Genomic DNA, 24,588 nt, shown 5'->3' with positions numbered 1-24,588 from the left:
AGCTTGTTTTGTCTCTTCTTCAGATGGGTGTAAAAAGCTTAGTAGCATGTAAATACTTCCCAACACTTTGTTCCTTCTATTATTAAGTCTTTGCTGATGTTTCAGGGTTCTGCTTCCTTTTTATCTTGGTATACTCTCTCCCCTCTACGGTATGCTATCATGACTCTTCATACATTGCCTGTTGAAATGCTGAGGTTCCCAATCCCTGGACCTAATAAACTGCTGTGATTATAAGGATCTTTTATTAGGTAGTTGCCTGCCCTGTTTGTATTCATAGTGAACAAAAATGCTAGAAAAAGTGCTGTAAAATATGGCTGAACTACATATAGTTCAGCAATTCTGATCAGTTTTGCAGTTATTATTATAGACAGTTAATTTGTCTGGAAATGTTTTGCTACTTTTTCTTGTTTTATTATTTTACAAGTTTAAAAATTACTTTCTTTAAAGTAACTGTTCATATATTTTTTCCAGATAGTGGATTTCTTAAAAAAAAAGCAAGATTTTGTAGATCTCATTATAAAGCACATAGGAACCTCTGCTATTATGGACTTGTTGCTCAGGCTACTGACCTGCATAGAGCCTCCACAGCCCAGGCAAGAAGTATTAAATGTGAGTAACTTCTTAAAGACATGAGAGTAAATTGTAAGAGCAAAGTATAATAGTTGCTTTTTTTAAGCTTGAGTTGTAACCAATGAATGAGTGTCCAGATCACAGGAGGTCATGGTACTGCTTTATTCTGCTCCGGTTCGGCATTTGGAGTACTGTGTTCAGTTTTGGGCACCACAGTTGAAGAGGGATGTAGACAAACTGGAGCATGTCCAGAGGAGGGCAACAAAGACGGTGAGGGGTTTGGAGATCAAGATGTCTGAGGAATGGTTGGGGGAGCTTGGTCTTTTTAGCCTGGAGGGGAGACGACTGAGAGGGGATCTGATAACTATCTTTAAGTATTTAAGTATTTGCGTTGGACAGGGAGTTGGACTAGATGGCCTGTATGGCCCCTTCCAACTCTATGATTCTGTGATTTAAAAGGCTGACATGTAGAGGATGGAGCAGAGTTGTTCTCTCTTGCCGTGGAGGGACAGACCAGAACCAATGGGATGAAATGAATTCAAAAGAAGTTTCTGACAGTCAAGAGCGGTTTCTCAGTGGAACAGGCTTCCTCGGGAGGTGGTGGGTTCTCCATTTTTGGATATTTTTAAACAGAGGCTGGATAGATAGCCATCTGACGGAGAGGCTGATTCTGTGAAGGCTCAAGGGGGTGGTAGGTTACAGCGGATGAGCGATAGGGTTGTGAGTGTCCTGCATAGTGCAGGGGGTTGGACTAGATGACCCAGGAGGTCCCTTCCAAGTCTAATTTTCTGTGATTTTATGCACTTGTGATTCCATTTTTAAAAAGAGCAACAGGAAGATTGAGAAAGAGAGAGAGCCATAAAAAAAGAAAAGAAAGCAAGAAAGTATGCTCAGATTAGTGATTACCTCCCTTCTTGTTTATTCAGTTTTGATATGAAACTAACATAATTGTTCCTGCTGCTTCATTGCTTCTAGCTTCATGATAAACCAAATGATCTTTTGTCAGTAAGGGAGGGTGCTAAGAAGAAATTGTACTTACCACCTGAATTATTACTTTACTAGTAATAGAGCCCGCTGTAGGCTGCATACAGCGGGCGCTAGGCGTGTTGCTGGCGGGCGGGCCGGCGGGCTGACGCGTGGGAGGCGCTTTGCGCCTCCTGATGCGTCAGGCCGGTGGGCAGGGAGCACCCGCCGCCGGCCTGACGCATTGGGATGCGCTTTGTGCCTCCCAATGTGTCAGGGCGGCGGCAAGGGAGCAACTGTGAGCCGCGCTTTGCACGGCTCGCAATTGCTCCCTTAGTGGCGGGCCAGCAATCGTGCAAAGCGCCTGCCGATTGGCCCAACGATTGTCAGTCCGGAGGAAGGGGCCAATCGGGTCCCTTCCTCATCACGGACAAAGCCCGCCCTAACTCCTCCCACCAAGCCCTTAGCGCATTATTTAGTGTTAAGGATTAAGGATTCCTGAGATCGGGTAGGGATTCAACTGAAGAGCATGCCAAGTTAGGGGAGATTTCTTCAAGAACAGGAAATTTCTGGCTCCTTCAGTCTTTGATAGTAGTCTATGTTAATAGGACATCTAACCCAGCAAACATTCTGGTTTCTTAATGTCAAATAATATGTTTGGCTTACATGATGTGTTTTGATGCTATTTCTTCTGCAAATTTACAGGACCTTAGAAAATATTCTACAGTATCTGAGAATGCAGTTTAATGTTAAATGTGAGCGTATTGTGTAATAGTTAACATCTTATTCTGGAGGGTGAAAATTGTAAAAAACATTACATGTCTCAACAGTGGTTAAACGAAGAGAGAATTATCCAGCGACTTGTGGAAATTGTGCATCCTTCTCAAGATGAAGATGTAAGGAATATGTTTTTTGTTCATGTAACTGTAACTTTTGTACAACAGTATATATATTTAAAAAATCCTTGTCTTTACTGGTGAAATCCATGCAGTTGGATGATCTTCATCCGGAGATGTGTGTGAAGTGATCTTATTTTAGGGCAGGAAATCCTGCTCTTGTTGAACTGTGGGCACATCTAGAATTTTGAGAATATTGGATGGGCACCGCAACCAATGGCTACCATGGGAATTGGGACTAATAATCGATCAATCACAATAAACCTTTATTGGCATACAAGATCATCATATCATTAGGATGCTTTGGGCTGATCCTGCGTTGAGCAGGGGGTTGGACTAGATGGCCTGTATGGCCCCTTCCAACTCTATGATTCTATGATAATAGGTTAAGATACAGAATATATAACAGAAATACAAATTAAATTTAAAACTCAGCAGCTTCACTTAGCACAAACGCACTATCCTCAGTAACCATAAAACCCCAAACAATTAGGTGTTCTCTCACTTGCTGTTAAAAAGCAGAGCGTCCAAATCCTTAATAGTACACAATTGTGCCCTTTCTCGGAGCACAATAGCTAAGAATTCTGCTACACGTTCCATTACTGCAGGAACTAATTAAAAATATTGGGAGGTTCCAAGCCAAGCGTTCTTCTGTAGTTGAGGGCTCCCTGCAGAGACAAAGGTAATGTATCCTTGGTACTTGCAAGCTGCTCCTGCTCCAGTAAGGTGGTAGAAAGTCAGGCATGGCTGTTTGCTTTGGGTTAGAGTGCTTTTGGGAAAGAAGTAGATGCCCGGGAACACATTTGCAGGCACCATGTAACCCATGAATACTACATTGGGAATCAATTCATTTGAACTAGATTAATTGAATATCTTAATGTTGATTTCATTGTTTCTGGGAAATAGGTTCATCTATCTGTATTGAATTTAGTTTCTGGAGCTACCTAGCATTGAAATTTGTAATGGTTTGTTTGTTTGCTTTATGCTCTCTTTGTTCAGAGACATTCAAATGCATCCCAGTCACTTTGTGAGATTATCCGTCTGAGCAGAGACCAGATGCTACAAGTACAAAACAGTTCAGAACCAGATCCACTGCTTGCAACACTAGAAAAGTACGTTGCCATAATGACTATGTGTATATGTACACGTTTCATTTTTGAGTTCATAAAATATATTCCTTGTGCTAGGGAGAATAATACATTTGTTGAAGCTCTTGCATTGTTGTGAGTTCCTGCAGTAGTATTCAGCATATTTAAAATTAATAAATGCCATAGTTTTTTACAAGCAAAACTGCAAGTACAATAAGAGCTTCAAATTGTGGCACGCTGTGCTATTGCCATCTGAGAAGTAGAGACAAAATAAAAATATGCAAATTTAAAAGAACAAACATATTATGTGTTTTATAAAAAGGTGGGTTATTTTAACAGGAACAATCTCTTAACATCACAATAGGGCTAGCAGTATATATGCATATCAAATTAAGCTTTATATTACAGCATAATTGTGGACAAAGTTAAATGTGTGATATATGTCTGTGAAATACGTATAGGAATTGTCATTGAGTGATACTGAACATTTTCATTAACATTTTCATCGTTACACTGCTCCGTGGGAGCGGTATAAATAAAAGGCTAATGCCTGTGTGGGAGGGGTCGGTCTGGGATGGGGGGGCCAACGATTGGCCCCTTGCCCCTGAACTGACAAGCAGAGGGCCCAATTGGCTGGCGCAAAGCCAGTTTGGTGTAGTGGTTAGGAGTGCGGACTTCTAATCTGGCATGCCAGGTTCGATTCTGCGTTCGCCCACATGCAACCAGCTGGGTGACCTTGGGCTCGCCATGGCACTGATAAAACTTATTCTGACTGAGCAGGAATATCAAGCCTCACCCACCCCACAGGGTGTCTGTTGCGGGGAGAGGAATGGGAAGGCGACTGTAAGCCGCTTTGAGCCTCCTTCGGGTAGAGAAAAGCGGCATATAAGAACCAACTCTTCCTCTTCTTGGGCCCTCCGCTTGTCAGCCCACCTGCCGAACTGCCCACCCCCCAACCTGGCCCGCCTTCTGCTGCCGGCTACTGCCGAACTGCCCACCCCCCCAACCTGGCCCACCTTCGGCTGCCGGCTGCCATTTCGTGGCTGGCCGCTGGCAAAGCAGATAGGCAGCTGCCCGCCCTACCCGTCCATGGGGCCCTGGAAGTAGCGGGGGCCCAGGCCCACCCACATTCCTTACCCCCCTGGCCCACACCACACCTCCCCACCACACTCTGCCACCACCACTTCACTCCCGCCCTCCGCCGCTGCTCTCCCGCCCTGCCTTCTCCCTCGCACTAACTTCCAAGCGGCCCCCCCAACCCCTCACGCCTCCGCTTCCCAGCACTGCCTTCTCCCTCCCCACGCGAGCTTCCCTGCAGCCCCCCGCAACCCTGTGCACCTCTGTTGACGCTTCCCAGCCTCACCTTCGCCCTCCCCGCATGAGTTTTCCAGCCCCCCTCCCCACGCACCTCCGTCACCGCTTCCCAGCACCGCGCGAGCTTCCCTGCAGCCCTTCCCAACCCCACGCACCTCCGTCGCCGCTTCCAACCAACTCTTCTCAACCCCCCAACCTTAGCCAGCCATTGCTGCTGCACCCTCCCCCAACACCATCTTTCTCCCCTTTCTCATCCCCTTTCATGGGACCTACCTACCTCCCTTCCTGCCTTTCTTCCTCCCAGCATTCCCTTTGTCCTCCCTCCCTCTTTCTTTCTTTCTTTCTTTCTTTCTTTCTTTCTTTCTTTCTTTCTTTCTTTCTTTCTTTCTTTCTTTCTTTCTTTCTCTCTTTCTTTCTCTCTTTCTTTCTCTCTTTCTTTCTTCTCTCTCTTTCTTTCTTTCTTTCTTTCTTTCTTTCTTTCTCTCTCTCTCTCTCTCTCCCTCCCTCCCTCCCTCCCTCCCTCGTCCTTCCTTCCTCCCTTCCTTCCTTCCTTCCTTCCTTCGACCCATCCACCCACCCTGCTAGCGGCCGCTGTATTTTGGGTACAGCGGACTTAATATCTAGTACTACATATTCTGAATAAGGCATGAATATTCTACATATTCTGAATAAGGTGTTTCATCAGACTGGAGGGAGGTGAGTAGTGGGGTACCTCAGGGCTCGGTGCTCGGTCCGGTACTTTTTAACATATTTATTAATTATCTAGATGAGGGGGTAGAGGGAATACTCATCAAGTTTGCAGATGACACGAAATTGGGAGGACTGGCAAATACTCCGGAAGATAGAGACAGAGTTCAACGAGATCTGAACACAATGGAAAAATGGGCAAATGAGAACAAGATGCAATTTAATAAAGATAAGTGTAAAGTTCTGCATCTGCGTCAGAAAAATGAAAAGCATGCCTACTGGATGGGGGATACGCTTCTAGGTAACACTGTGTGTGAACGAGACCTTGGGGTACTTGTGGATTGTAAGCTAAACCTGAGCAGGCAGTGTGATGCAGTGCTAAGAAAGGCGAATGCCTATTTGGGCTGTATCAACAGGGGCATCACATCAAAAGGACAAGATGTCAAAGTCCCATTGTATACGGCACTGGTCAGATCACACCTGGAGTACTGTGTGCAGTTCTGGAGGCCTCACTTCAAGAAAGACGTAGATAAAATTGAAAGGGTACAGAGGAGGGCGACGAAGATGATCTGGGGCCAAGGGGCCAAGCCCTATGAGGATAGGTTGAGGGACTTGGGAATGTTCAGCCTGGAGAAAAGGAGGTTGAGAGGGAACATGATAACCCTCTTTAAGTATTTGAAAGGTTGTCACTTGGAGGAGGACAGGATGCTGTTTCTGCTGGCTGCAGAGGAAAGGACACGCAGTAATGGGTTTAAACTTCAAGTACAACGATATAGGCTAGATATCAGGAAAAAGTTTTTTCACAGTCAGAGTAGTTCAGCAGTGGAATAGGCTGCCTAAGGAGGTGGTGAGCGCCCCCTCACTGGCAGTCTTCAAGCAAAGGTTGGATACACACTTTTCTCGGATGCTTAAGGATGCTTAGGGCTGATCCTGCATTGAGCAGGGGGTTGGACTAGATGGCCTGTATGGCCCCTTCTAACTCTATGATTCTATGTCACTCATTCCAAAAGAAGAAAAAAATACTTCACTAGATTTTTTTCCTGTATTTCTCCCAAATTTTTCTATGAAAAAAGTTGAAATAAAGGCCTGGTGGAGAGGAATGTGTGTTTTGACTTTTTCTTTTTGTTTTCTCGGACCTTCACATCTTTATTTGTCTCTACATATAAAATGGTTCTTTAGCACAGTTGATACTGAAAATTGTTGACATTCGGGGGGGGGGGGGGGGGACGACTGTTGACCAGAGAGAACAGACTGCAAGCTATCTGTTTGACTTGTCTTCAAAATGTATTGGTGATAAAGAATGTTACATTTATAACTATTTTCTTCCATCTTTAGAAAAGAAATCATAGAGCAACTGCTATCAAATATCTTTTATAAAGAAAAAAACGAATCTGCAATAGTCAGTGCAATTCAGATATTGCTTACATTACTGGAAACAAGGCGACCAACGTAAGATTCTATTTCATCCTTTTACCCCAGTAATAACCTTGTTGGATTTTTTTTTTTGCATTTACATGTTTATTTTTTACCTTTTCTTCTTTAATTCCAGAAATTCTCAGTTTCCCATTATGTATCTCTTCCCCCCCCCCTTTTAATCTGGTGTCTTGGATTTTGATATCGAAAGAGTGTTTAACAAATGTAGTTCTAAGGGTATAGCCATACTTGTAAGTACTCTTCTGCTATCCATCCTGGATCTGACTCAGTTGCAGGACAAGTAATGTTTTTAGCAGGAATATCAAATATTTAGTACTAGAGTTTTAGGATTTGTTTGCTATCCATATACAGCTGTAATGCTTCTAAGGACTGAAAAACTGGCAATTAAAAAAGGGTTATTTATTTTGTTTACTCTTGCCTTTTCTTGCTGAGACTTAAAGCAGATTATATGGTGTAAGTTAATGAGGTCAAAATAGTATGTCACAGAGTAGTTTAGTGAGTAACAATAAATGTTGTGTTATGTTTAGATTAGATGACAGATGAATTGAATCTTGGAATCCAGACAGTAGATATTTCTAGAGTATACTGAGGAGTAATTCTAGGTTTGTTTTCTGATTTCTAAGCAGTCTTACCTGCTGTGCTAATGGATAAATATTTTCTCTTTATATATATGTGTGTGTGTGTGTATTTAGATTTGAAGGTCACATAGAGATTTGCCCACCAGGTATGAGCCATTCAACATATTTGGTCAACAAAAGTGTACTAGAAGCCATAAGAGCTCGACTTGCATCCTTTCATGAATTGCTATTGGAGCCCCCCAAAGTAAGTATCAAGAACGCAAATTCTGTGTTTGAATAGGATACTTTCTGTCAAAACTGCCAATCTATCTTCTCTTTCGATTGTAGATGCTTGGTTTTAATCCTTCTGCAATAACAGATCACATGAAGTGATTTCCTGGGATCTGCATCAGTGGGTTCCTATATGGAGGATATCAGATAGGCTAGACATTTTTATAATATCACTGCTGATCTTATTCTTTGGTTTTGTATCTTACTAGATTTTATGCCACTGATTTTATTTTGCTGATTTGTTACTTATTGATTTATTTTGTTTTTCATGTTGTATCCACATCATGAAACCTTAGTGTAGAGCGCAGCATAGAAATGCCTCAATATCTGAATCCTGTTTTGCAGTACCTCCACTTGTCCATGGTCCTTGGTTGTCTATTTTCCCTGGCTTGTGTCCTCAAGCTAGGAATTCACACAAGACCAGAACATACCTGGGGAACATGGAGAGAGGAATCTAAAGATGTAAGAAAGAGAAGACTGCCACAGTTTGAAACAAATAGAGTTGGTAGGTTGTGGCATAGAAAGCTGTACCAGTGCTCCTTCCATGACTCCCATGTACTTACAAGTATTTTTCTATACCTTTCGCTATCATGGTGTGGAAGGAATAGGAAGTACAGATGCTTAGTACTTCCTGCTTTTCTGCATCATTCAAAATATTGAATTCTCCTTTCCTAAGACATGTTAGAATTATTTCACCAGTTTCACATTTTCAAAAAGTTATGGAAAGGAAGATGTCAGAGTTCTATTTTTGATACAAAGCTGAATAGGAATAGTAAGGCACTTGCTTCCCACAGGGTTGACATGTCTAAAGCAATCTGTTCTGTCTCTTATCTGAGAACATTGTTCAGCCCTTACTAATAATAGTAATAACAATAACAATAATCTTCCTGTATGCCACCCTTTCCTCTCTTGCTCAGGGCATCTCACAACAAATATAAGCAATCCATTAATTAATATAATAATAAGATATTAATTCAATAAAAATAATTTGAAAACTGCCTCTTCTATCTATTTTCATGAATATTTATTTATTTATATCCAGCCACTCCCATACAATGGCTCATGGCGGGTCACAAGGTCCTCATTAAAAATTCCATTAAAAGGACATACCAATACAATATGAAATAAACAGTGAACAGGCAATAAATAAGACAAGCCCTGCAGCCAAGACTAATACCCACTATCAGGGAGGAATGGGGGCCTAGCAGGCAACGCCCAGGTGCTAACATCAGCCCTGGGAGGGGGGAGCGTGATTTTCCAGTGATCTTCCTCACTGACCTGGCCTCATCCAATGACCTGGCCCCCATTTTGCAGGCCCTGCGGAACACGGAAAGATCCCACAGCTCACCTGGGAGCTCATTCCACCAGGTCAGGGCCAGGACCAAAAAGACCCTGTCCCAGGTTCGAGGCCAGGCATGTCTCACCCAGGCCAGCGACCTCCAACAGATTTGCACCCACTGAGCAAAGGGCCCGGTGAGGGGCATAAGGAGATAGGCAGTCCCACAGGTATGTGGGGCCCAGACTGCAGAAGGCTTTAAATGTTAACTCCAGAATCTTGATCCTGATCTGGGCTGCAACTGGGAACCAATACAGCTGTCTCAGCACAGGCTGGATATGGGCTCTCTAAGGCGTTCTAGTGAGGACCCTAGCAGTTGCATTTTGCACCAGTTGCAATTTCCGGGTCAGGGATGAAGGCAGGCCCATGCAGAGCAAGTTACAGAAGTCCAATCTGGAGGTGACCATTGCATTAATCACTGTGGCCAAGCAGTCTGAGGACAGATAGGGTGCTAGTAGCCTCACTTGGCGCAGATGGACAAATGCCATGCGGGCCAGTCCTGTGACCTGGGCCTCCATTGAAAGGGAGACATCCAAGGTCATGCCCAAATTCTTGGCCCAGAGCAGGGTGGGCAGGCATGCTTTCTGATCTGCCTCCTTCCTGTCCAGCCGCAGGACCTCCATCTTGGAGGGGCTGAGTTTCAGGTGGCTGGGTCTTGCGGGTTCAGCAATGGTTTCTTCAGTAAAGGGTGAACCACCACCCCCTTCAGCACCTCTTGTAACTCCCTGGTAGACAGGGAGAGATTGATGATATCCGCTGGTCATCTGTCTTGAGCAACCAGGATGGACAGGGACCAAGGGGACAAGTGGTTGCCCTCACTGACCCCAGCAGCTTGTTTTCTTCAGTTTCCAAGAGCCACCTGAAGCCATTGATCCCCTCCCCCCCCCCCCCAAGGTGACCAAGGGGCCTGCAGTTCCCTTTCTGTCTCAATCGTCACAGAGAGGTTGCAGCAGAGCAACAAGACTTTATCTGCAAAAAAGCTTGTTAATGCCTCACAGCCTAATTCCAGTTGACTAACATTTTGGCACCCTTTCTCGAGTGCAATGTGTGTTCAAACTACACTAAACAATTGGGCCAGGTGAGAGCTTGCAGATGCAATAGAGTCAGCATAAAACTCACCTTTAGCCATCTTCACTGCCATTTCGTACACCTTCACAAGCATGCAATAAGATGCTCTTGCTGCCTTGCTGTGAGTCTTCCTCCACACTTGCTCCAGTCATCTTTCCTGTCTGTAGCTCCGCTGTATACCACAGAGCCAGTTTGAGGCAGGGGTCAGGAGGTCATTTAGAAGTGATTTCATCAATGGCGGCCATCAGGTGGGTGTGCCAGCCCTCCACCAGCGTAGCTAGTGACTCGCCAGGAGGCATCAGGTCCTGCAGAGCATCCAGTTGGATCCATAAGTCTTTGTGGGTGGGCTAATTACAATCGCCGCCCAAGCAGGGCGTGGTACCTTAAGCTGGGCCTTCAAGGCATGGTGGTCTGACCATGAGATGGCCTCAGTTGTTATCAGATCCACCTCTATCCGAGGACAAAAGATTAAATTGAGGCCGTGGCTATCCTGATGGGTGGTGCCAGTAATATATGAGTTGTTCCTTTTGCTTGTTCTATGGGTACGGCATACAATTCCCCCCCCCCCAGGACTTCCATTGTCCTGAGGGAGTGCTTGACCCCCTCAGTCATTGACCTGCCTTCTCTGTGGCTGCATACGCTTCTAGAGTTCTACCACTGCATTTAAGAGAAAAAAGAGAATGCTGGAACACATTAAGAAGCTGACAGCTGCCTTGCATCTCCTGCTTTGCTAACAGCAAATGTGTGAAAAAAGAAGAAAAAGCTTTTTGGAATTGAACAAACTTGATACCAACTGGAGTTGAGCTATCTCTTAACTCCAAACCTTGTGACAGTGCTTTTTCCCCAGCTGCTCTGCTTTTGGTACAGCAGCAGTGGTAGATGAGACTGTTGAGACAGTGGTGGATGAAACTGTTGAACATTCAGCTTGTTCTCCCTTTGAGGCTCTGGGACAAACTGCTACCACGACAGCCACTCCCTTTTCTGCTGCTGTTCTCTGGAAGAACTCCAGCAGGAATGGGGGGTGGATAGCAGCCCCTTTTCTGTTCCAAAGCATCAGTGGCAGAAAGGCCCATTGGTGGACCTATATGCAACTCCTCTGAGCCAGTGCCTCATCCTGTCTACTAGAGCAGTGGTCCCCAACCTTTTTATCACCGGGGACCACTCAACGTTTGACAATTTTACTGAGGCCCCGTGGGGGGGGGTAGTTTACTCCTCTACTCTCAACCACTGCCCTAACGCTCTCTGACTCTGGTCGCTATGGTAATGTTTAAACATCCCTTCAAAATAAGATACAGACACGCCACAACAATGAACATAAGGAACATTTTATTTTCATGGAAATTTTAACTCATGACAATGACAAATCAATGGGAACCCTGAGCTTGTTTCTCTGCCATGAGATAGCCCCATCTGGGAGTGATGGGAGACAATGACACCCGAAGTGTGTTGTAAAGGGCCGGGGGAGGGGGAGAAGGCGTCCTTCGCGGCCCACCTCCAATTAGTTGACGGACCATATGTGGTCCGCAGCCCACAGGTTGGGGATCGCTATACTAGAGTAGGTCAGGAGGCTCCAACAAGTAACAGCAGTGGTGGGCAAAGAGGGGTCTTCATTTGCCTGGAGTGATATGCCTTCTTTATCTCCTGTTCCTAATTATCCTTATGGGGCTTCATTTCACCTGGATATCATTGTTTACATTGTTCAGAAGATGGTGAAGGATGTTAAGTACAATTTACCCCCTCCCCCCCAAATCAAAGATACCATGCTCCCCCCCCCTCCCATTATGGCTGTGCTGGAGGCTAATGGGTTCTTTAGTCTCAGTCATGTTTTCAGGTGCAGTCCTGGCCAAAATCATGGCCGTCACTATCATACAGTGTCTGATAGCATTCTTTCTCTCTTAAATAAAGCTGCAGGGTTTCCACTCTTACTGTCAGCCTCCTCCAGAGCCCCCATCCTTTCAACAGAGTACAGCTCTTGTCAGGTTCCTGACCAGATAAGCATCATTATGCTTTCACAAATCATCATCCATTAACATTCCTTGATCCTCTATTTTCCTCCTGGAAGAACATTGCTGTCTCAAGACAGCAATTACTCCTCTCCTACAAGTGATCACCTGACCTGACCACCTTGACAAGCACACACTTGGTCTCATGATCTGCTGCCTGGAAACTGTGCCATAGGTCTGATTCCACTTCTGTCCTTCAGAGTCTCCAGTGCTTTATCAAAGGAACACCCTTCAATTCATCACACAGGAATATTTGCTCCATCCGGTATATGCTACTTCTGGGACTCTCATCTGAGAGGAGCCTCCCCCTTTCCAGAACTACACAGTGTGGATATCTCTACAGATGCTAGTCTGCTCCATTGAGGAATGCCTTTTATCATCTAACCACACAAGGAATGTAACACAACATAGAGACAAGCACAGTATCATTAGATCAACACTGAATATGATCCAGCTTTGTTATACTCCTTCCAGTACTTGATGGCAGGTTCTCATGTACTCATCTTCACCAACTATAAGAAAAACACACACCAGCTATCAGGGAGGCACAAGATAACACTCTCCAATTTCAGCATTCTTAGGGCTTCCGCTGCCTGAAGGCAGACTTGGAACCAGGTGAGTGGGCTTTCATCCCCAGTCTTCCATGAGGTGACACGGACACTGACCACCTCTGCCTGTACTCCCTTAAGTACCCAGTTTTTAGGGGCCTGCCCAGTTTCCCACTGGAGGAGACAGAGTATGAGAATGCTTTCTCAGCCCTCCAGCCACAGGGGCTCCTCTCTGCATTTCTCCTGCTACTGGTCATAACTTGCACACTTAACCAAATAAAGAGGAAATAAGCACATGGCACCTATTGAGCATGAATATCTGTTTGTCCTTAGGGGTGATATTTCAGCACCCCTGGTAGAGCTTTCTTGACTGTCCATCATATACTCCTAGAGGTTCTGACTCCCATCACAATTCGTGATGGTTCTGCCTATCAATATGAAAATTAAAAAGAAGATATTAGAGCAACATGATTTTCCTGGAAAAATCATCAATGGCATCTGGACTTGTAGAAATCTTTCTACCCAAAGAATCTACAAAACCACCTGGAAGGCATTCCACAGAGGTGTTGCAGGAACACATACCTTCAGCACAAATTTCAGAGATCCTTTGCTTCTTCCAGGATGGATGCTATCAGGACCTCAGACCTGACTCTCTCTGATGCTTAGTCTGGTATTTGGTTCCCTGTCTTGCTGTAGAACAGCCACCTACCAAGCCATGGTCCTGTAAAGCTTTTCCTAATGGGAGAAACTCTATTCAGTCATCTCACTAAGTCACTTCCCTTTGTAGGACATTCACAAGGTGTTAAAAATATTGCACAAACATCCACTTGATCCTGGAAGATCAGTTCTGCTGAGGGCAATTTAATAATTGATGACCTATCTTCAGTTGAAAGGTTTTAAGACTTCACTGCCCTCTCAATCATAGATGAGTCTTCTTTATTTCGGAAGATTCATGGATCATATCCACTGATTCTTTCCACATACCAGAAGGGATCAGGAGATCCATCTACCATTATTCTTATCCCAGCTGTTCTAGGGAGATTGTCATCTCCACATCTCCATTAGGAGAACTGCAGTCTTCTGAACTTTAGATGCTTGAGAGCTAGTGTGAGATAATGATTAAGAGTGGCAGCCTCTATTCTAGAGAATTGGGATTCTCCACTCTACCATATGCAGCCAACTGGGCCAGTCACAGATCCCAGAACTTTCTCAGCTTCACCGACCTCACAGGGTGTCTGTTCTGGGGAGAGGAAGAGAAGGCAGTTGTCTGTGAGACTACTTTGATTAGTAAAAAGCAGGCTACAAAAAACAGCTCTTATTTGCTTCCCTTATGTCCAGTAGCATGGGAAAGAAGGCATTATCATTGCCCATCACTAGGTGGATTAAAGTATCTGTTTCCCTTGCTCACAAAGTTTAGAATCTTCTGTTTACCAGAGCAGTTAGTACTATGTGTTCTTCTAGAATGACTGCCACTTTTGCAGCACTCTCTACCAAGGCATCCATCACAGAAAGCTGTAGAGCAGTGGTTTGGGTATAGGCTTTTATTTTTGCAAGGTGCCACAGTCTTGACATAGTTGTTTCAGCGAAGCTCTCACTATTATTCCTTCTGAGATGATAAGCTTTTCAGTGTCCCAGGCAATGATACCTTCCTTTGCTGATAGAGAATAAAACGTACTTACCATGAGGGCTTCTTCCCATCACTCAAGTTGATGGAGGGATGAACTTCAATTCAGAGAGGAACTCTCTAGGTTGACACTGGAGTCTCTGTTTTTTCTCTCTCATATATTCAACAGCCTTATGGTATTTCCAGTTACTAGTCTCTAAGGAAAAGTCTATTTCTAATCAGGGTTGCAAACTAGAGGTCAATCCAACATCTTCTGATGCTTGGTAAGACATGAACTTGGGTTGAGTGCCTCTGCAGAACAGTGAATGCCTTTGTGGAAAATCTGCAAGGAGGAGGCACAACCCATACAAAAATGTCTTCCAATCCACTGAGAGAAGAAACCCTCATGGTAAGTTCAGTGTTTGATTCTTCCTCTCCACTCCAAAGTCCTACATTTTCCGCAAACCTTGCAAAACTGCAGAGCACATACTTTTTGCTTCAACAGAAGGGACTGTGTCCATGCCTGGCTCTTGTGGCCCTTTTCTTGCAGGGCCAGGAAAATGCCAATCGCCATTTTGGGATCGTGAGGCAAATTTCCTCTAGGCCAGACTGGCCATGGATCCTACGTGTTTTCTTTGGGGAGGGGCATCATCTGGGCATGGAATTGGGGGTACTGTGGTGGGCAGGTAGTTGTGAATTTCCTGCATTCTGCAAGGGATTGGACTAGATTACCCTGGAGGTCCCTTCCAACTTTGGAAGTCACCTTCCAACTCTGGTGGTCCCTTCCAACTCTGATTCTCTTTAAATTGTTGAGCTACTAGTGCAAGATTGTTGGTGATAGAGCAAAAAGAATGTGTTATAGTGCTGCTAGCTTTCTATGAAGTGTCATGCCCAGTGAAACCAATCTTAGGGGATGACCTCTCCCTTTCAGATTCTCTGCATCTCATCTCACAAATAATAAAGAGGAAATGCTTTCACTATTGGCAAGCCTACTGGTGAAACCTCTATTCCATATTATGTTTTCATAGAATCATAGAGTTGGAAGGGGCCATGCAGGCCATCTAGTCCAACCCCCTGCTCAACGCAGGATTAGCCCTAATAGTTTTCCAGTCTATTATATCTTAGAAAACAATCTATGGAACTAAAATTGTTTTTCTAACGTAAGTAGAGTGTAGAAAGTTATAAACTTGGCTTTGTTGTGACTACATTATTATTATCCTTGAATCTTGAGACTTGTCTAATATTTAACACTTTTTTTCTGGTGTAGAAAAGTGTAATGAAGACAACATGGGGAGTATTGGATCCACCTGTAGGGAATACCAGATTAAATGTGATTAGGCTGATATCCAGCCTTCTTCAGACAAATACAAACAGCATCAACTTGGAGCTTATAGAGCTCAATAGCATAGGAGTTGTACTGGTAAGAATATGAAATGCCTTTTCTGTTTCTCTTTCCTAAGATGCCAATGTTCTTTTTTTTAAAATTGTGGCAGTAGATCACAGTCCTAATTTACTGCAAGTCACAGATAATAGACTGTCTTCTGGTTTCCCTGAGCAACATAAATGCAGTCAGTCGTTCTGTTGTTTGAGGTCCAGACTATGCATTAGGTGGTAGATCTGAAAGAGGAGCTCCCGCATCTTTTTTAAAACACAGAAATGCCAATTGGGGGGGGGGGGATGTGTACCTTTTTGTGGATTACAGCAAATGAGCAGAGGTGTTTACCTGCCCTCAAGAGGGCATATAGTAGCAGGATGGAGGATTTTGATGAGGCATGGGGGAGGAGAACACATACATTTGCACTTCCTCCTTATCCCGAGAAGTGTTTTTCAGTTAAAAAAAAAGCAATCTATAGTTTGGATGTTATGATATTTATTTGGAAAGATAATTCATTAAAAGCATCCAAGAGGTTGAAAAATGATTTAAAAAAAGACACAACTGAATCCACAATAAAACGGTTATTCAAAGTAAAATCTTGGTTATTTACAAAATGTCTTTATCATTTCTGAATATATTTCTTGAATCCTTGTGTATTTAGCTTTTTCTGTGCTTGTGTTTGGGCTACCAAATGATCTATTCACAGACATTTGCTTTTCAATAAGCACTCTGATTTGCCCACAAGTCCACTATTCATATTTTCTCAAGGTCATATAAGCTTGCTGAAGTAGAGGTAATAGAGTTGCATTAGTTCACAGGTTCAAAAGTTTGCAAAGGACGTACTTCGAAGGACATGTTTTCTTTGAAAAAATTTTGGTTTGACATTAGTATTGCCACAAACAAGAGCTCACAGACTCTAGATATCCTTTCTTGTTCTGTAAAGCCATGTAAGACAGCAAGTGGGGAGCACATTCTTGCAAGGAAAAAAATCTCAAATATCACAGTACAATAATACTATCAAAATAATATGGTAACTGGTATTGATCAAAGTATGGATATCCAAAGTACATGGGTGAATATCTGCGCCACTTCCCTTCCTGAAGACCGCACAATTCTTCTGCTACAACCATACTATAAACACAGTTTTCCCTAAGGGCCAGGGATATAAAACATCCCTCCTTATGGAAGCAACTGCTGTTTTACTCTCAGCTATGCTTTTCTTTTTTTCTAAAAGAGCCTCTTGTGGCGCAGAGTGGTAAGGCAGCCGCCTGAAAGCTTTGCCCATGAGGTTGGGAGTTCGATCCCAGCAGCCGGCTCAAGGTTGACTCAGCCTTCCATCCTTCCGAGGTCGGTAAAATGAGTACCCAGCTTGCTGGGGGGTAAACGGTCATGACTGGGAAAGGCACTGGCAAACCACCCCGTATTGAGTCTGCCATGAAAACGCTAGAGGGCGTCACCCCAAGGGTCAGACATGACTCGGTGCTTGCACAGGGGATACCTTTACCTTTACCTTATGCTTTTCTGAGTCACCAAATGCCTTAGTACAGTATTTGCATAAACTGATATGTTCATCCTTATCCATCCTCCATTGTTCCTCTATATATTTGTGAAATAGCCTGGGGGGTGGGACATGTCCAGCTGTCCAAGTGGGAATAGGGGCAATCAGGGTGCAGCCAGCAACACTGGCTGCACCCGGACTGGCCCAGCTCCTACAGCTCCCACCCTCCCACCCTGGACACTAGCCATATTCCTCTCAGCCCGGACAGAGACAGAGATACACAGAGCCCTGCCAGACCAAACATGAGCTCTCATCCCTCCTATCGCTCCTGCTGTGAGGGAGGCAGAGAGAGACAAAGAGAGAGCTGCCCCAAGCTGCTGACCAGCCCTGCTTCCCTCCAGTTTGGTGTAGTGGTTAGGAGTGCGGACTTCTAATCTGGCATGCCAGGTTCGATTCTGCACCCACATGCAGCCAGCTGGGTGACCTTGGGCTCGCCACGGCACTGATAAAACTGTTCTGACCGAGCAGTGATATCAGTGCTCTCTCAGCCTCACCCACCCACAGGGTGTCTGTTGTGGGGAGAGGAATGGGAAGGCGACTGTAAACTGCTTTGAGCCTCCTTCGGGTAGGGAAAAGCGGCATGTAAGAACCAACTCTTCTTCTTCCTAAGAAGGGGCCCTAATTATCTGCTATGGCTCCTGCTGCCACGGAGAGAGAGACACACAGAGAGAGCTTCCCCTGCTGCAACGGATAGAGAGAGACAGCTGCCCCAAACTGCACACCAGCCCAGCTTCCCTCCTAAGAACAAACCCTAATTACCTGCTATGAGAGACATGCAGAGAGAGAGAGAGAGAGAGAGAGAGAGAGAGAGAGAGAGAGAGAGAGACCCACACAGAGAGATCTGCACCTCCCAGTTGTTGCCTGGGTCCTAGTGCCCATTGTTTTCCTGGTTGCAATGGGCTTTCTTGCTAGTATATACCATATAAAATGCAAAATGTGAATGGTTCTTACAGAAGCTAGACTGTAGAATTGATTATGTGATAACAATATGTGTGCTAAACTTTAAAATACATCTTACTGTCTTATTATAGTTGTTCATATGAAACTACAAATAAAGCTAGTTGGTGGGGCTTTTATGTGGACATAGCATGTTTATCTTCTAGTAAGTTTTGACGAGTTTCTTTTTGTTCTGTAGGATATGTTTTTTAAGTATACATGGAATAACTTTTTACATACTCAAGTAGAAATTTGTGTTGCATTGATTCTTGCAAGTCCCTTTGAAACCACAGAAAATAGTACTATCTCAGATCAGGATTCCATTGGAGACAACATTTTGCTGAAACATGTAAGCCAACGTATGGTTCATCTCATTTTGATTTATATTGGTTGAGGTGTAGTTATAATTTATTTACGGTTGAAAAAAACATGCTTGGTGGGGTGAGTAGAATAAAATCTGAGTTACCAAGATGATGAAATTCAAGAAACATTGCTGCACTGAGGACTCTTGTGAATAATAACTTCCATTCTCCCTCTGTTGCACTCCAGTAAAAAGATTTCATGTGCGCAGAATAGCAGTCTTATGAAACCTCTGAAGACAGACTGTGTTGTTGTGGAACAAGATTTGGTCAAGGCTTATGCTACAGTACATTTTTAAACTGTTGAAAGACTAACTGCAGCAGACAGCTACCATTCTGAACTTTCTCTGAGCCGTGGCAGTTTCAGTGCCATGAATATTTCAGTCCTTTTTATTTCATTAAAATATTTGAATATTTTTCTGCCCCTTTATTGGCAGCCCTAACATTTTTTAAATTAGTAAATAGCCCTCAGATTACGACTACTGTAACTAATGAAATAATCTCTCTATATATAAAGATTGACTGGTACTTCTGAAGATGTGCTGTGCATTTTAAACCTCCAGAATGAGCCCCACCCATGCCTGGAGGCTTAGAACATTCAGCTCGCCCGGGGAGGGGGGGCTGTCGGCCTTTAAGGGCAAAGGGCTCTCACAGTCAGCAATATGGAGGACTTTAGATGAACTGTTCTACCCCCATGTTACAACTGACTGTAATGTGGTGGGAGGGGGGGAATTTGGCAGCATTTGTAGAATTCTGCCCAAGGACAGGAGTCTTCAAAGGAATCGCCCTCCCCCCCCCCTTTCACTTTACAGCTGACTGTAACGTAAAGGAGGGATCCGGCAGCATTTGAAGGTTCTAGCCCAAGGTTTGGGAGCTTTCAAAGGCTTCCAGATCTCCCCCCCTCCCCCCCCATTACAGCTGATTGTAAGGATGGGATTTTGCAACCTTTGTAGGCTCCTGCACAAGGTGTTATTTATTTAACTTCTGGAGGCTTTATCCTGCAAAAAAACTTTCCAAGAACTAAAGCTGTGTTTTGTTTTTTTTTAAGCTTTTCCTTAAGTGCCATTTAATAGAGCGAGTACTTGAAGCATGGGAGATGAACGAGAAGAAACAGTAAGTCCCCCAAAACTTCTCTTTCTGTATTGAATCATAGAGTTGGAAGGGGCCATACAGGCCATCTAGTCCAATCCCCTGCTCAATGCAGGATCAGCCCTAAGCATCCTAAAGCATCCAAGAAAAGTGTGTATCCAACCTTTGCTTGAAGACTGCCAGTGAGGGGGAGTTCACCACCTCCTTAGGCAGCCTATTCCACTGCTGAACTACTCTGACTGTGAAACTTTTTTCCTGATATCTAGCCCAGCGGTCCCCAACCTTCTAGTAGTCGGGGACCGCCTCCGAGGGTTGGAGAGAGCCGGCAGCCCAGCCACTGCTCGCAAACGCACACGCGCAGTTGTCACACATGCGCGTTTTCGCCACTAGTTGGCGCTAATGCGCAGAGCTGCCACACGTGCGTGTTTTCGCCAGCAGGGGGTGCAAACACACATGTGCGGCAGCTCCGCGCGTGCGCATTTGCGTTGCTGGCGTGCCGGCGGCCGTGCCTGCTTCTTCCCCCCCTCTCGCTGCGGGGGGGGGAGGAAGGTGCGGCTGCTGGCGGCCTGGTACCATGGCCTTTGTGGCCTGGTACCAGGCCGCAGACCGGGGGTTGAGGACCCCTGATCTAGCCTATATCGTTGTACTTGACGTTTAAACCCATCACTGCGTGTCCTCTCCTCTGCAGCCAACAGAAACAGCATCCTGCCCTCCTCCAAGTGACAACCTTTCAAATACTTAGAGGGGTATCATGTATAGGTTAAGATGCCATATGAGACATCTTTATAGAAACACACAAAATTTGCAAATGTTCATAAAGTTTAGGTTCAACATGCTTATTATACTTTGGGGCACATTTACATGCTAGGAAATTCTTGTGTGGAAAAAGAGACAAGATAATTCCTCTTGTTTATTCTCTCACTATGCTCTGCTGTTGAACTTTATAGGTGAGTAGTTTGCATAAACAATATGGCAGTAGAAAAGAGCAAGAGTCCAGTAGCAACTTAAAGGATAAAGAATTTGCGGCAGGATATGAGCTTTCATGAATTGTTGCTCACTTATTCTGACACCTATGTACTTATGTCAGTTTGCTTTTCCTAATTTATCAGAAAAGCAACTCTATATTAGAATCATATAACTGGAAGGGTACCTCAAAGGTCATCTAGTCAAACCCCCTGCAGAATACAGGAAACTCACAACTACCTGCCCACCCACAGTGACCACAATTTCATACCCAGACAATGCCCCCCCCCCAAAAAAAAACAGAATCCTTGGCCAGTCTGGCCTGGAGGAAAGTCTCTTTCCAACCCCAAAATGGTGATCGGCATTTCCCTGGACATGCAAGAAAGAGCCACACAACCATTCCTGCACACTCACTCAAAAACTGCTTAAGTTCACAGAATTAGCATTCCTCTCTGGTGACTATCTAGCCTCTGCTTAAAAACGTACAAAGATGGAGAACTCCCCACCTCCCAAGGAAGTAGGTTCCACTGAGGAACTACTCTCTGTTAGGAACTTCTTCCAGATGTTCAGCCAAAAATTATTTTGATTTAATTTCAACCCATTGGTTCTGGTCTGACTTCTGGAGCAACCGAAAACAACTCTGCTCCATCCTCTATATAACATTCTTTCAAGTGAATATGGTCATCATATCGCCTCTTGGTAGTCTTCTCACCAGGCTAAACAGATCAAGCTCCCTCAATCTTTCCTCATACAACTTGATCTCCAAACCCCTCACCATCTTTGTTGGCCTTTGTTGACATGCTCCAATTTGTATCTTTCTTCAGTTGTGGTACTCAAAACTGAATACGGTATTCCAAGTCTTAAAAGAACAGAGTAAAGTGGAACCATCACCTAGCATGATCTGGATACTATACTTCATTTCATACAGCCCAAAATCCCATTTGCCTTTTTAGCCACCAAGTCACATTGCTGACTCATGTACAATGTATGGTCTACTAAGACCCCTAGATCCTTTTCTTATATACTACTGCAAAGCCAAGTCTCCCCCATCCTATAATGATGCCTTTACATCTTCCTGTCACTAAGCTTAACATATTATAGGGTTCACCACCTGAAGACTAGCTCAGTCAGTTGGACTTGTATCTCTGTGTGGGGCTCAAAACTCTGGTGTTTTCGATGAAATGATCAGGAGAAAGAGCGGTCCCTGCCTGGCCCTCCTTGCATCCCCAGCCAACAGCAACATACCAGAATTACATCATGGGTGCATGTCACTGAAAAGGAGGGTGAGAATACTCTCTCAGCTCCCACTCGTAGCCAAGCTGTCCAATAAAGCATGAGAAACAACAAAAAATACCTTCATCACATCCCTCTGGCCAAAGAGACCCTGGTTTTCCAATCTGGTTTACCTCCAGGATCGAGTGCATTGGAATCTATTCTTTTTGGCTTCAGCCAGGGACCTTCATGGGTTCCCTGTCATGTTGCAGAACACCCACCTGCTACACACATTCAGTTACATTCTCCCCAAAGTGAAGCAGCCATAGCCAGGCCTCACAGTATCATTTCCTTTCATGGAATCTGCAGAGTGTTTGGCAATCAATTCAAACGTCTAGTGAGCTCTTGACATCTGCTATGCTGAGAATTGAGATATTCAAATTATCTCAATTAGCTTCTTGTGCCCTCAATCTCAGCAGGGGAGGGCTTAAGGGCTTCTTTCAGCTCAGAGTTGAGTTTTGTTCCCTTCAGGAGGATTTGGTGATCTTATAAATCAAATTCTCTTTCTTGCCATTTGGTAAGTCTTTGATCCACAGGGACCAGGGTATCTATTTGTCTTCTAGCTGTAGTAATTTCAGCCATCTTGTGGAATGGGTTAGCATAAATTAGAGGCCCAAAGAACTCACCATATCTACCTAAGAGAATAACAGCCTTCATATCACTGGGATGACCACATTCTTACCCAACAGCAGGGAAAAGATTGTATCATTGTAAAACATAACCAGATGCATCAGGGCATGCATTTCCCTAGTTTTACAGCACTCAGTATCTCCTGTCAACTTCAAAGGTTACTGTCTTTTTTACTAGAGTGACCACTAAGTACGCAACCTTCTCCACCAAGTGACTTGGGCCTCAGCCTCTACTTTGGTGAAGCAGTATTAACTAAACTAGTTTTCCTCAGCTCTGGCTCTTTAGACAGAAAACTTAGTTTTTTAATGATGAAGGTTTGATTGGTCTATTATTAACAAGAAATGGTTTTAGTAGAGTAGCAAGGTCTTTGGAGCCCATTTGGCCTCACCCCCAAGAGCTATGTCACATTTACAACATATCCCTTCTGATCTAACAGTTCGTTTCCATTTCTTTCCCACCCAGAATAATATAACTTTTCAATATTCTATACAAGGATACCTTTGCTACTGATGGAGGATAAAACATTATATTTAACCATGAAGGTTTCTTCTCATCAGTAGATTGGAAAGTATTCTTCCCCTTTCTAGTTGGAGAAGGAAGAATTTGAAAGAAACTCACCTCTTGAGAGAATTCTGTTTTAGTGACACTAGAGGTGAATCTGTCTCCACTAGAAGCTTGGAGAGTTGGAAGCCCTTGCAAAAATTTGCTCATGCTCTACTCCCAGAGCAAGGAAGAAGCACGAACCATTGCAATCCACTTATGAGAAGAATCCTTCCTAGTAAATCCAACGTCTCATCAAAATAATAGTAGTTTAGTTCTGTGGTAAGGAGTTTTAGACACAGCATATTCCTTAATAAAGGTAACATTTTGACAGCAGTTTATTTAAATTACTAACTATATTGAACTTTGCAGGTCTGAAGGAGGACGGCGATATGGCTACATGGGTCACTTAACAAGGATAGCCAACTGTATTGTGCATAGTACTGATAAAGGACCAAATAGCACGCTAGTACAACAGCTTATTAAAGGTAACTATTTTTAATGTAATTCCTTTTGATTTGCCTACTATACATCTAAAAAATTCATCATCTTAACCCCCGCCCGTGGCTCCATGGGCGCCGCGGACTAAATAAAGCCGTAAGGGCTTGGGGGGAGGAGTTAGGGCGGGCTCTGTCCGGGATGAGGAAGGGTGCTGATTGGCCCCTTCCTCCGGACAGACCATCAGAGGGGCCAATCGGCAGACGCAAAGCGCCTGCCGATTGGCCTCTCCGATTGCTGCCCCGCCGCCAAGGGAGCTCACAGTTGCTCCCTGGCCGGCGCACCTCCCGACACGTCAGGCCGCCGGCACACGGGAAATGGCGGCCTGCCGACTTGCCGGCCGCGCGCTGCCCCTCTAGCGCCCGCTGTATTGGAAGTACAGCGGGCTTGATTACTAGTTATTAGTATAAAGCAATTTTTATAAGCTGTTGAATGGTCATGTCACGTATGTACAGATGATTCTCTAAGTTTAGATGAGTGCACCTTAAGGCTGGCAGAGTCCTTAATATATTCTGAATAGAAGGAAATGACTTCACACTGTTTCCAGAAGTATACTGCATCCATGTATCCACACAGCTCCTATGCCAAGTCCTTATCTCTTCGGTTTCCTTTTAGCCTTATCTCCTTGGCTGTTATTCCAGACTGATTTGAAATTTGCTTTCATATTTTTGAGTTGTTAGTTCTAGTATTCAGTATCCAAGCTTGACATGGATGTACTGACCAGGTTTTTCGAGCAAATCATATACTTTGGCACCATTGATAGCAGATTTATGAACTCCATCCTTGCTGGCTGCTGCATAATTTCATATGAAATGCTACTCTTGAATGGTGTAGCATGTCCTTTCAAAAAGTAAATACTTGGCTTGTACGTTGGGTTTATTTTAAATCAAAGTTATTTATAGGGAAATGTTAAATGGTTTCCCATTTTGAAATGTTTATTTTCATGGGTACTAACTGATTACTATAGCAGTATAAATAATGCTCTGCAATTCAACATAACTTCTATACAA

At 44.2% G+C, this 24,588-nt stretch overlaps 1 protein-coding gene across 14 annotated transcripts in view; it reads left to right on the top strand.

Moving 5' to 3' along the window:
- The window catches only part of PPP6R3 (protein phosphatase 6 regulatory subunit 3), a 100,102-nt gene that overhangs the window by 32,975 nt on the left and 42,539 nt on the right, over positions 1-24,588 (top strand). For all 14 annotated transcript variants that reach the window (XM_077321315.1, XM_077321313.1, XM_077321312.1 and 11 more), the window contains 9 exons: positions 472-609; positions 2,364-2,429; positions 3,429-3,541; positions 6,854-6,967; positions 7,645-7,774; positions 15,626-15,778; positions 18,427-18,576; positions 19,635-19,699; positions 23,453-23,568. In XM_077321315.1, coding sequence (XP_077177430.1) covers positions 472-609; positions 2,364-2,429; positions 3,429-3,541; positions 6,854-6,967; positions 7,645-7,774; positions 15,626-15,778; positions 18,427-18,576; positions 19,635-19,699; positions 23,453-23,568 — 1,045 coding nt within the window. The remainder of the gene's footprint in view (positions 1-471; positions 610-2,363; positions 2,430-3,428; positions 3,542-6,853; positions 6,968-7,644; positions 7,775-15,625; positions 15,779-18,426; positions 18,577-19,634; positions 19,700-23,452; positions 23,569-24,588) is intronic.

Source organism: Paroedura picta, chromosome 2 (assembly GCF_049243985.1).
Source record: "Paroedura picta isolate Pp20150507F chromosome 2, Ppicta_v3.0, whole genome shotgun sequence".
NCBI lineage: Eukaryota > Metazoa > Chordata > Lepidosauria > Squamata > Gekkonidae > Paroedura > Paroedura picta.
The sequence above is the reverse complement of the archived record's forward strand: the minus strand, read 5'-3'. Positions and strand labels throughout refer to the sequence as shown.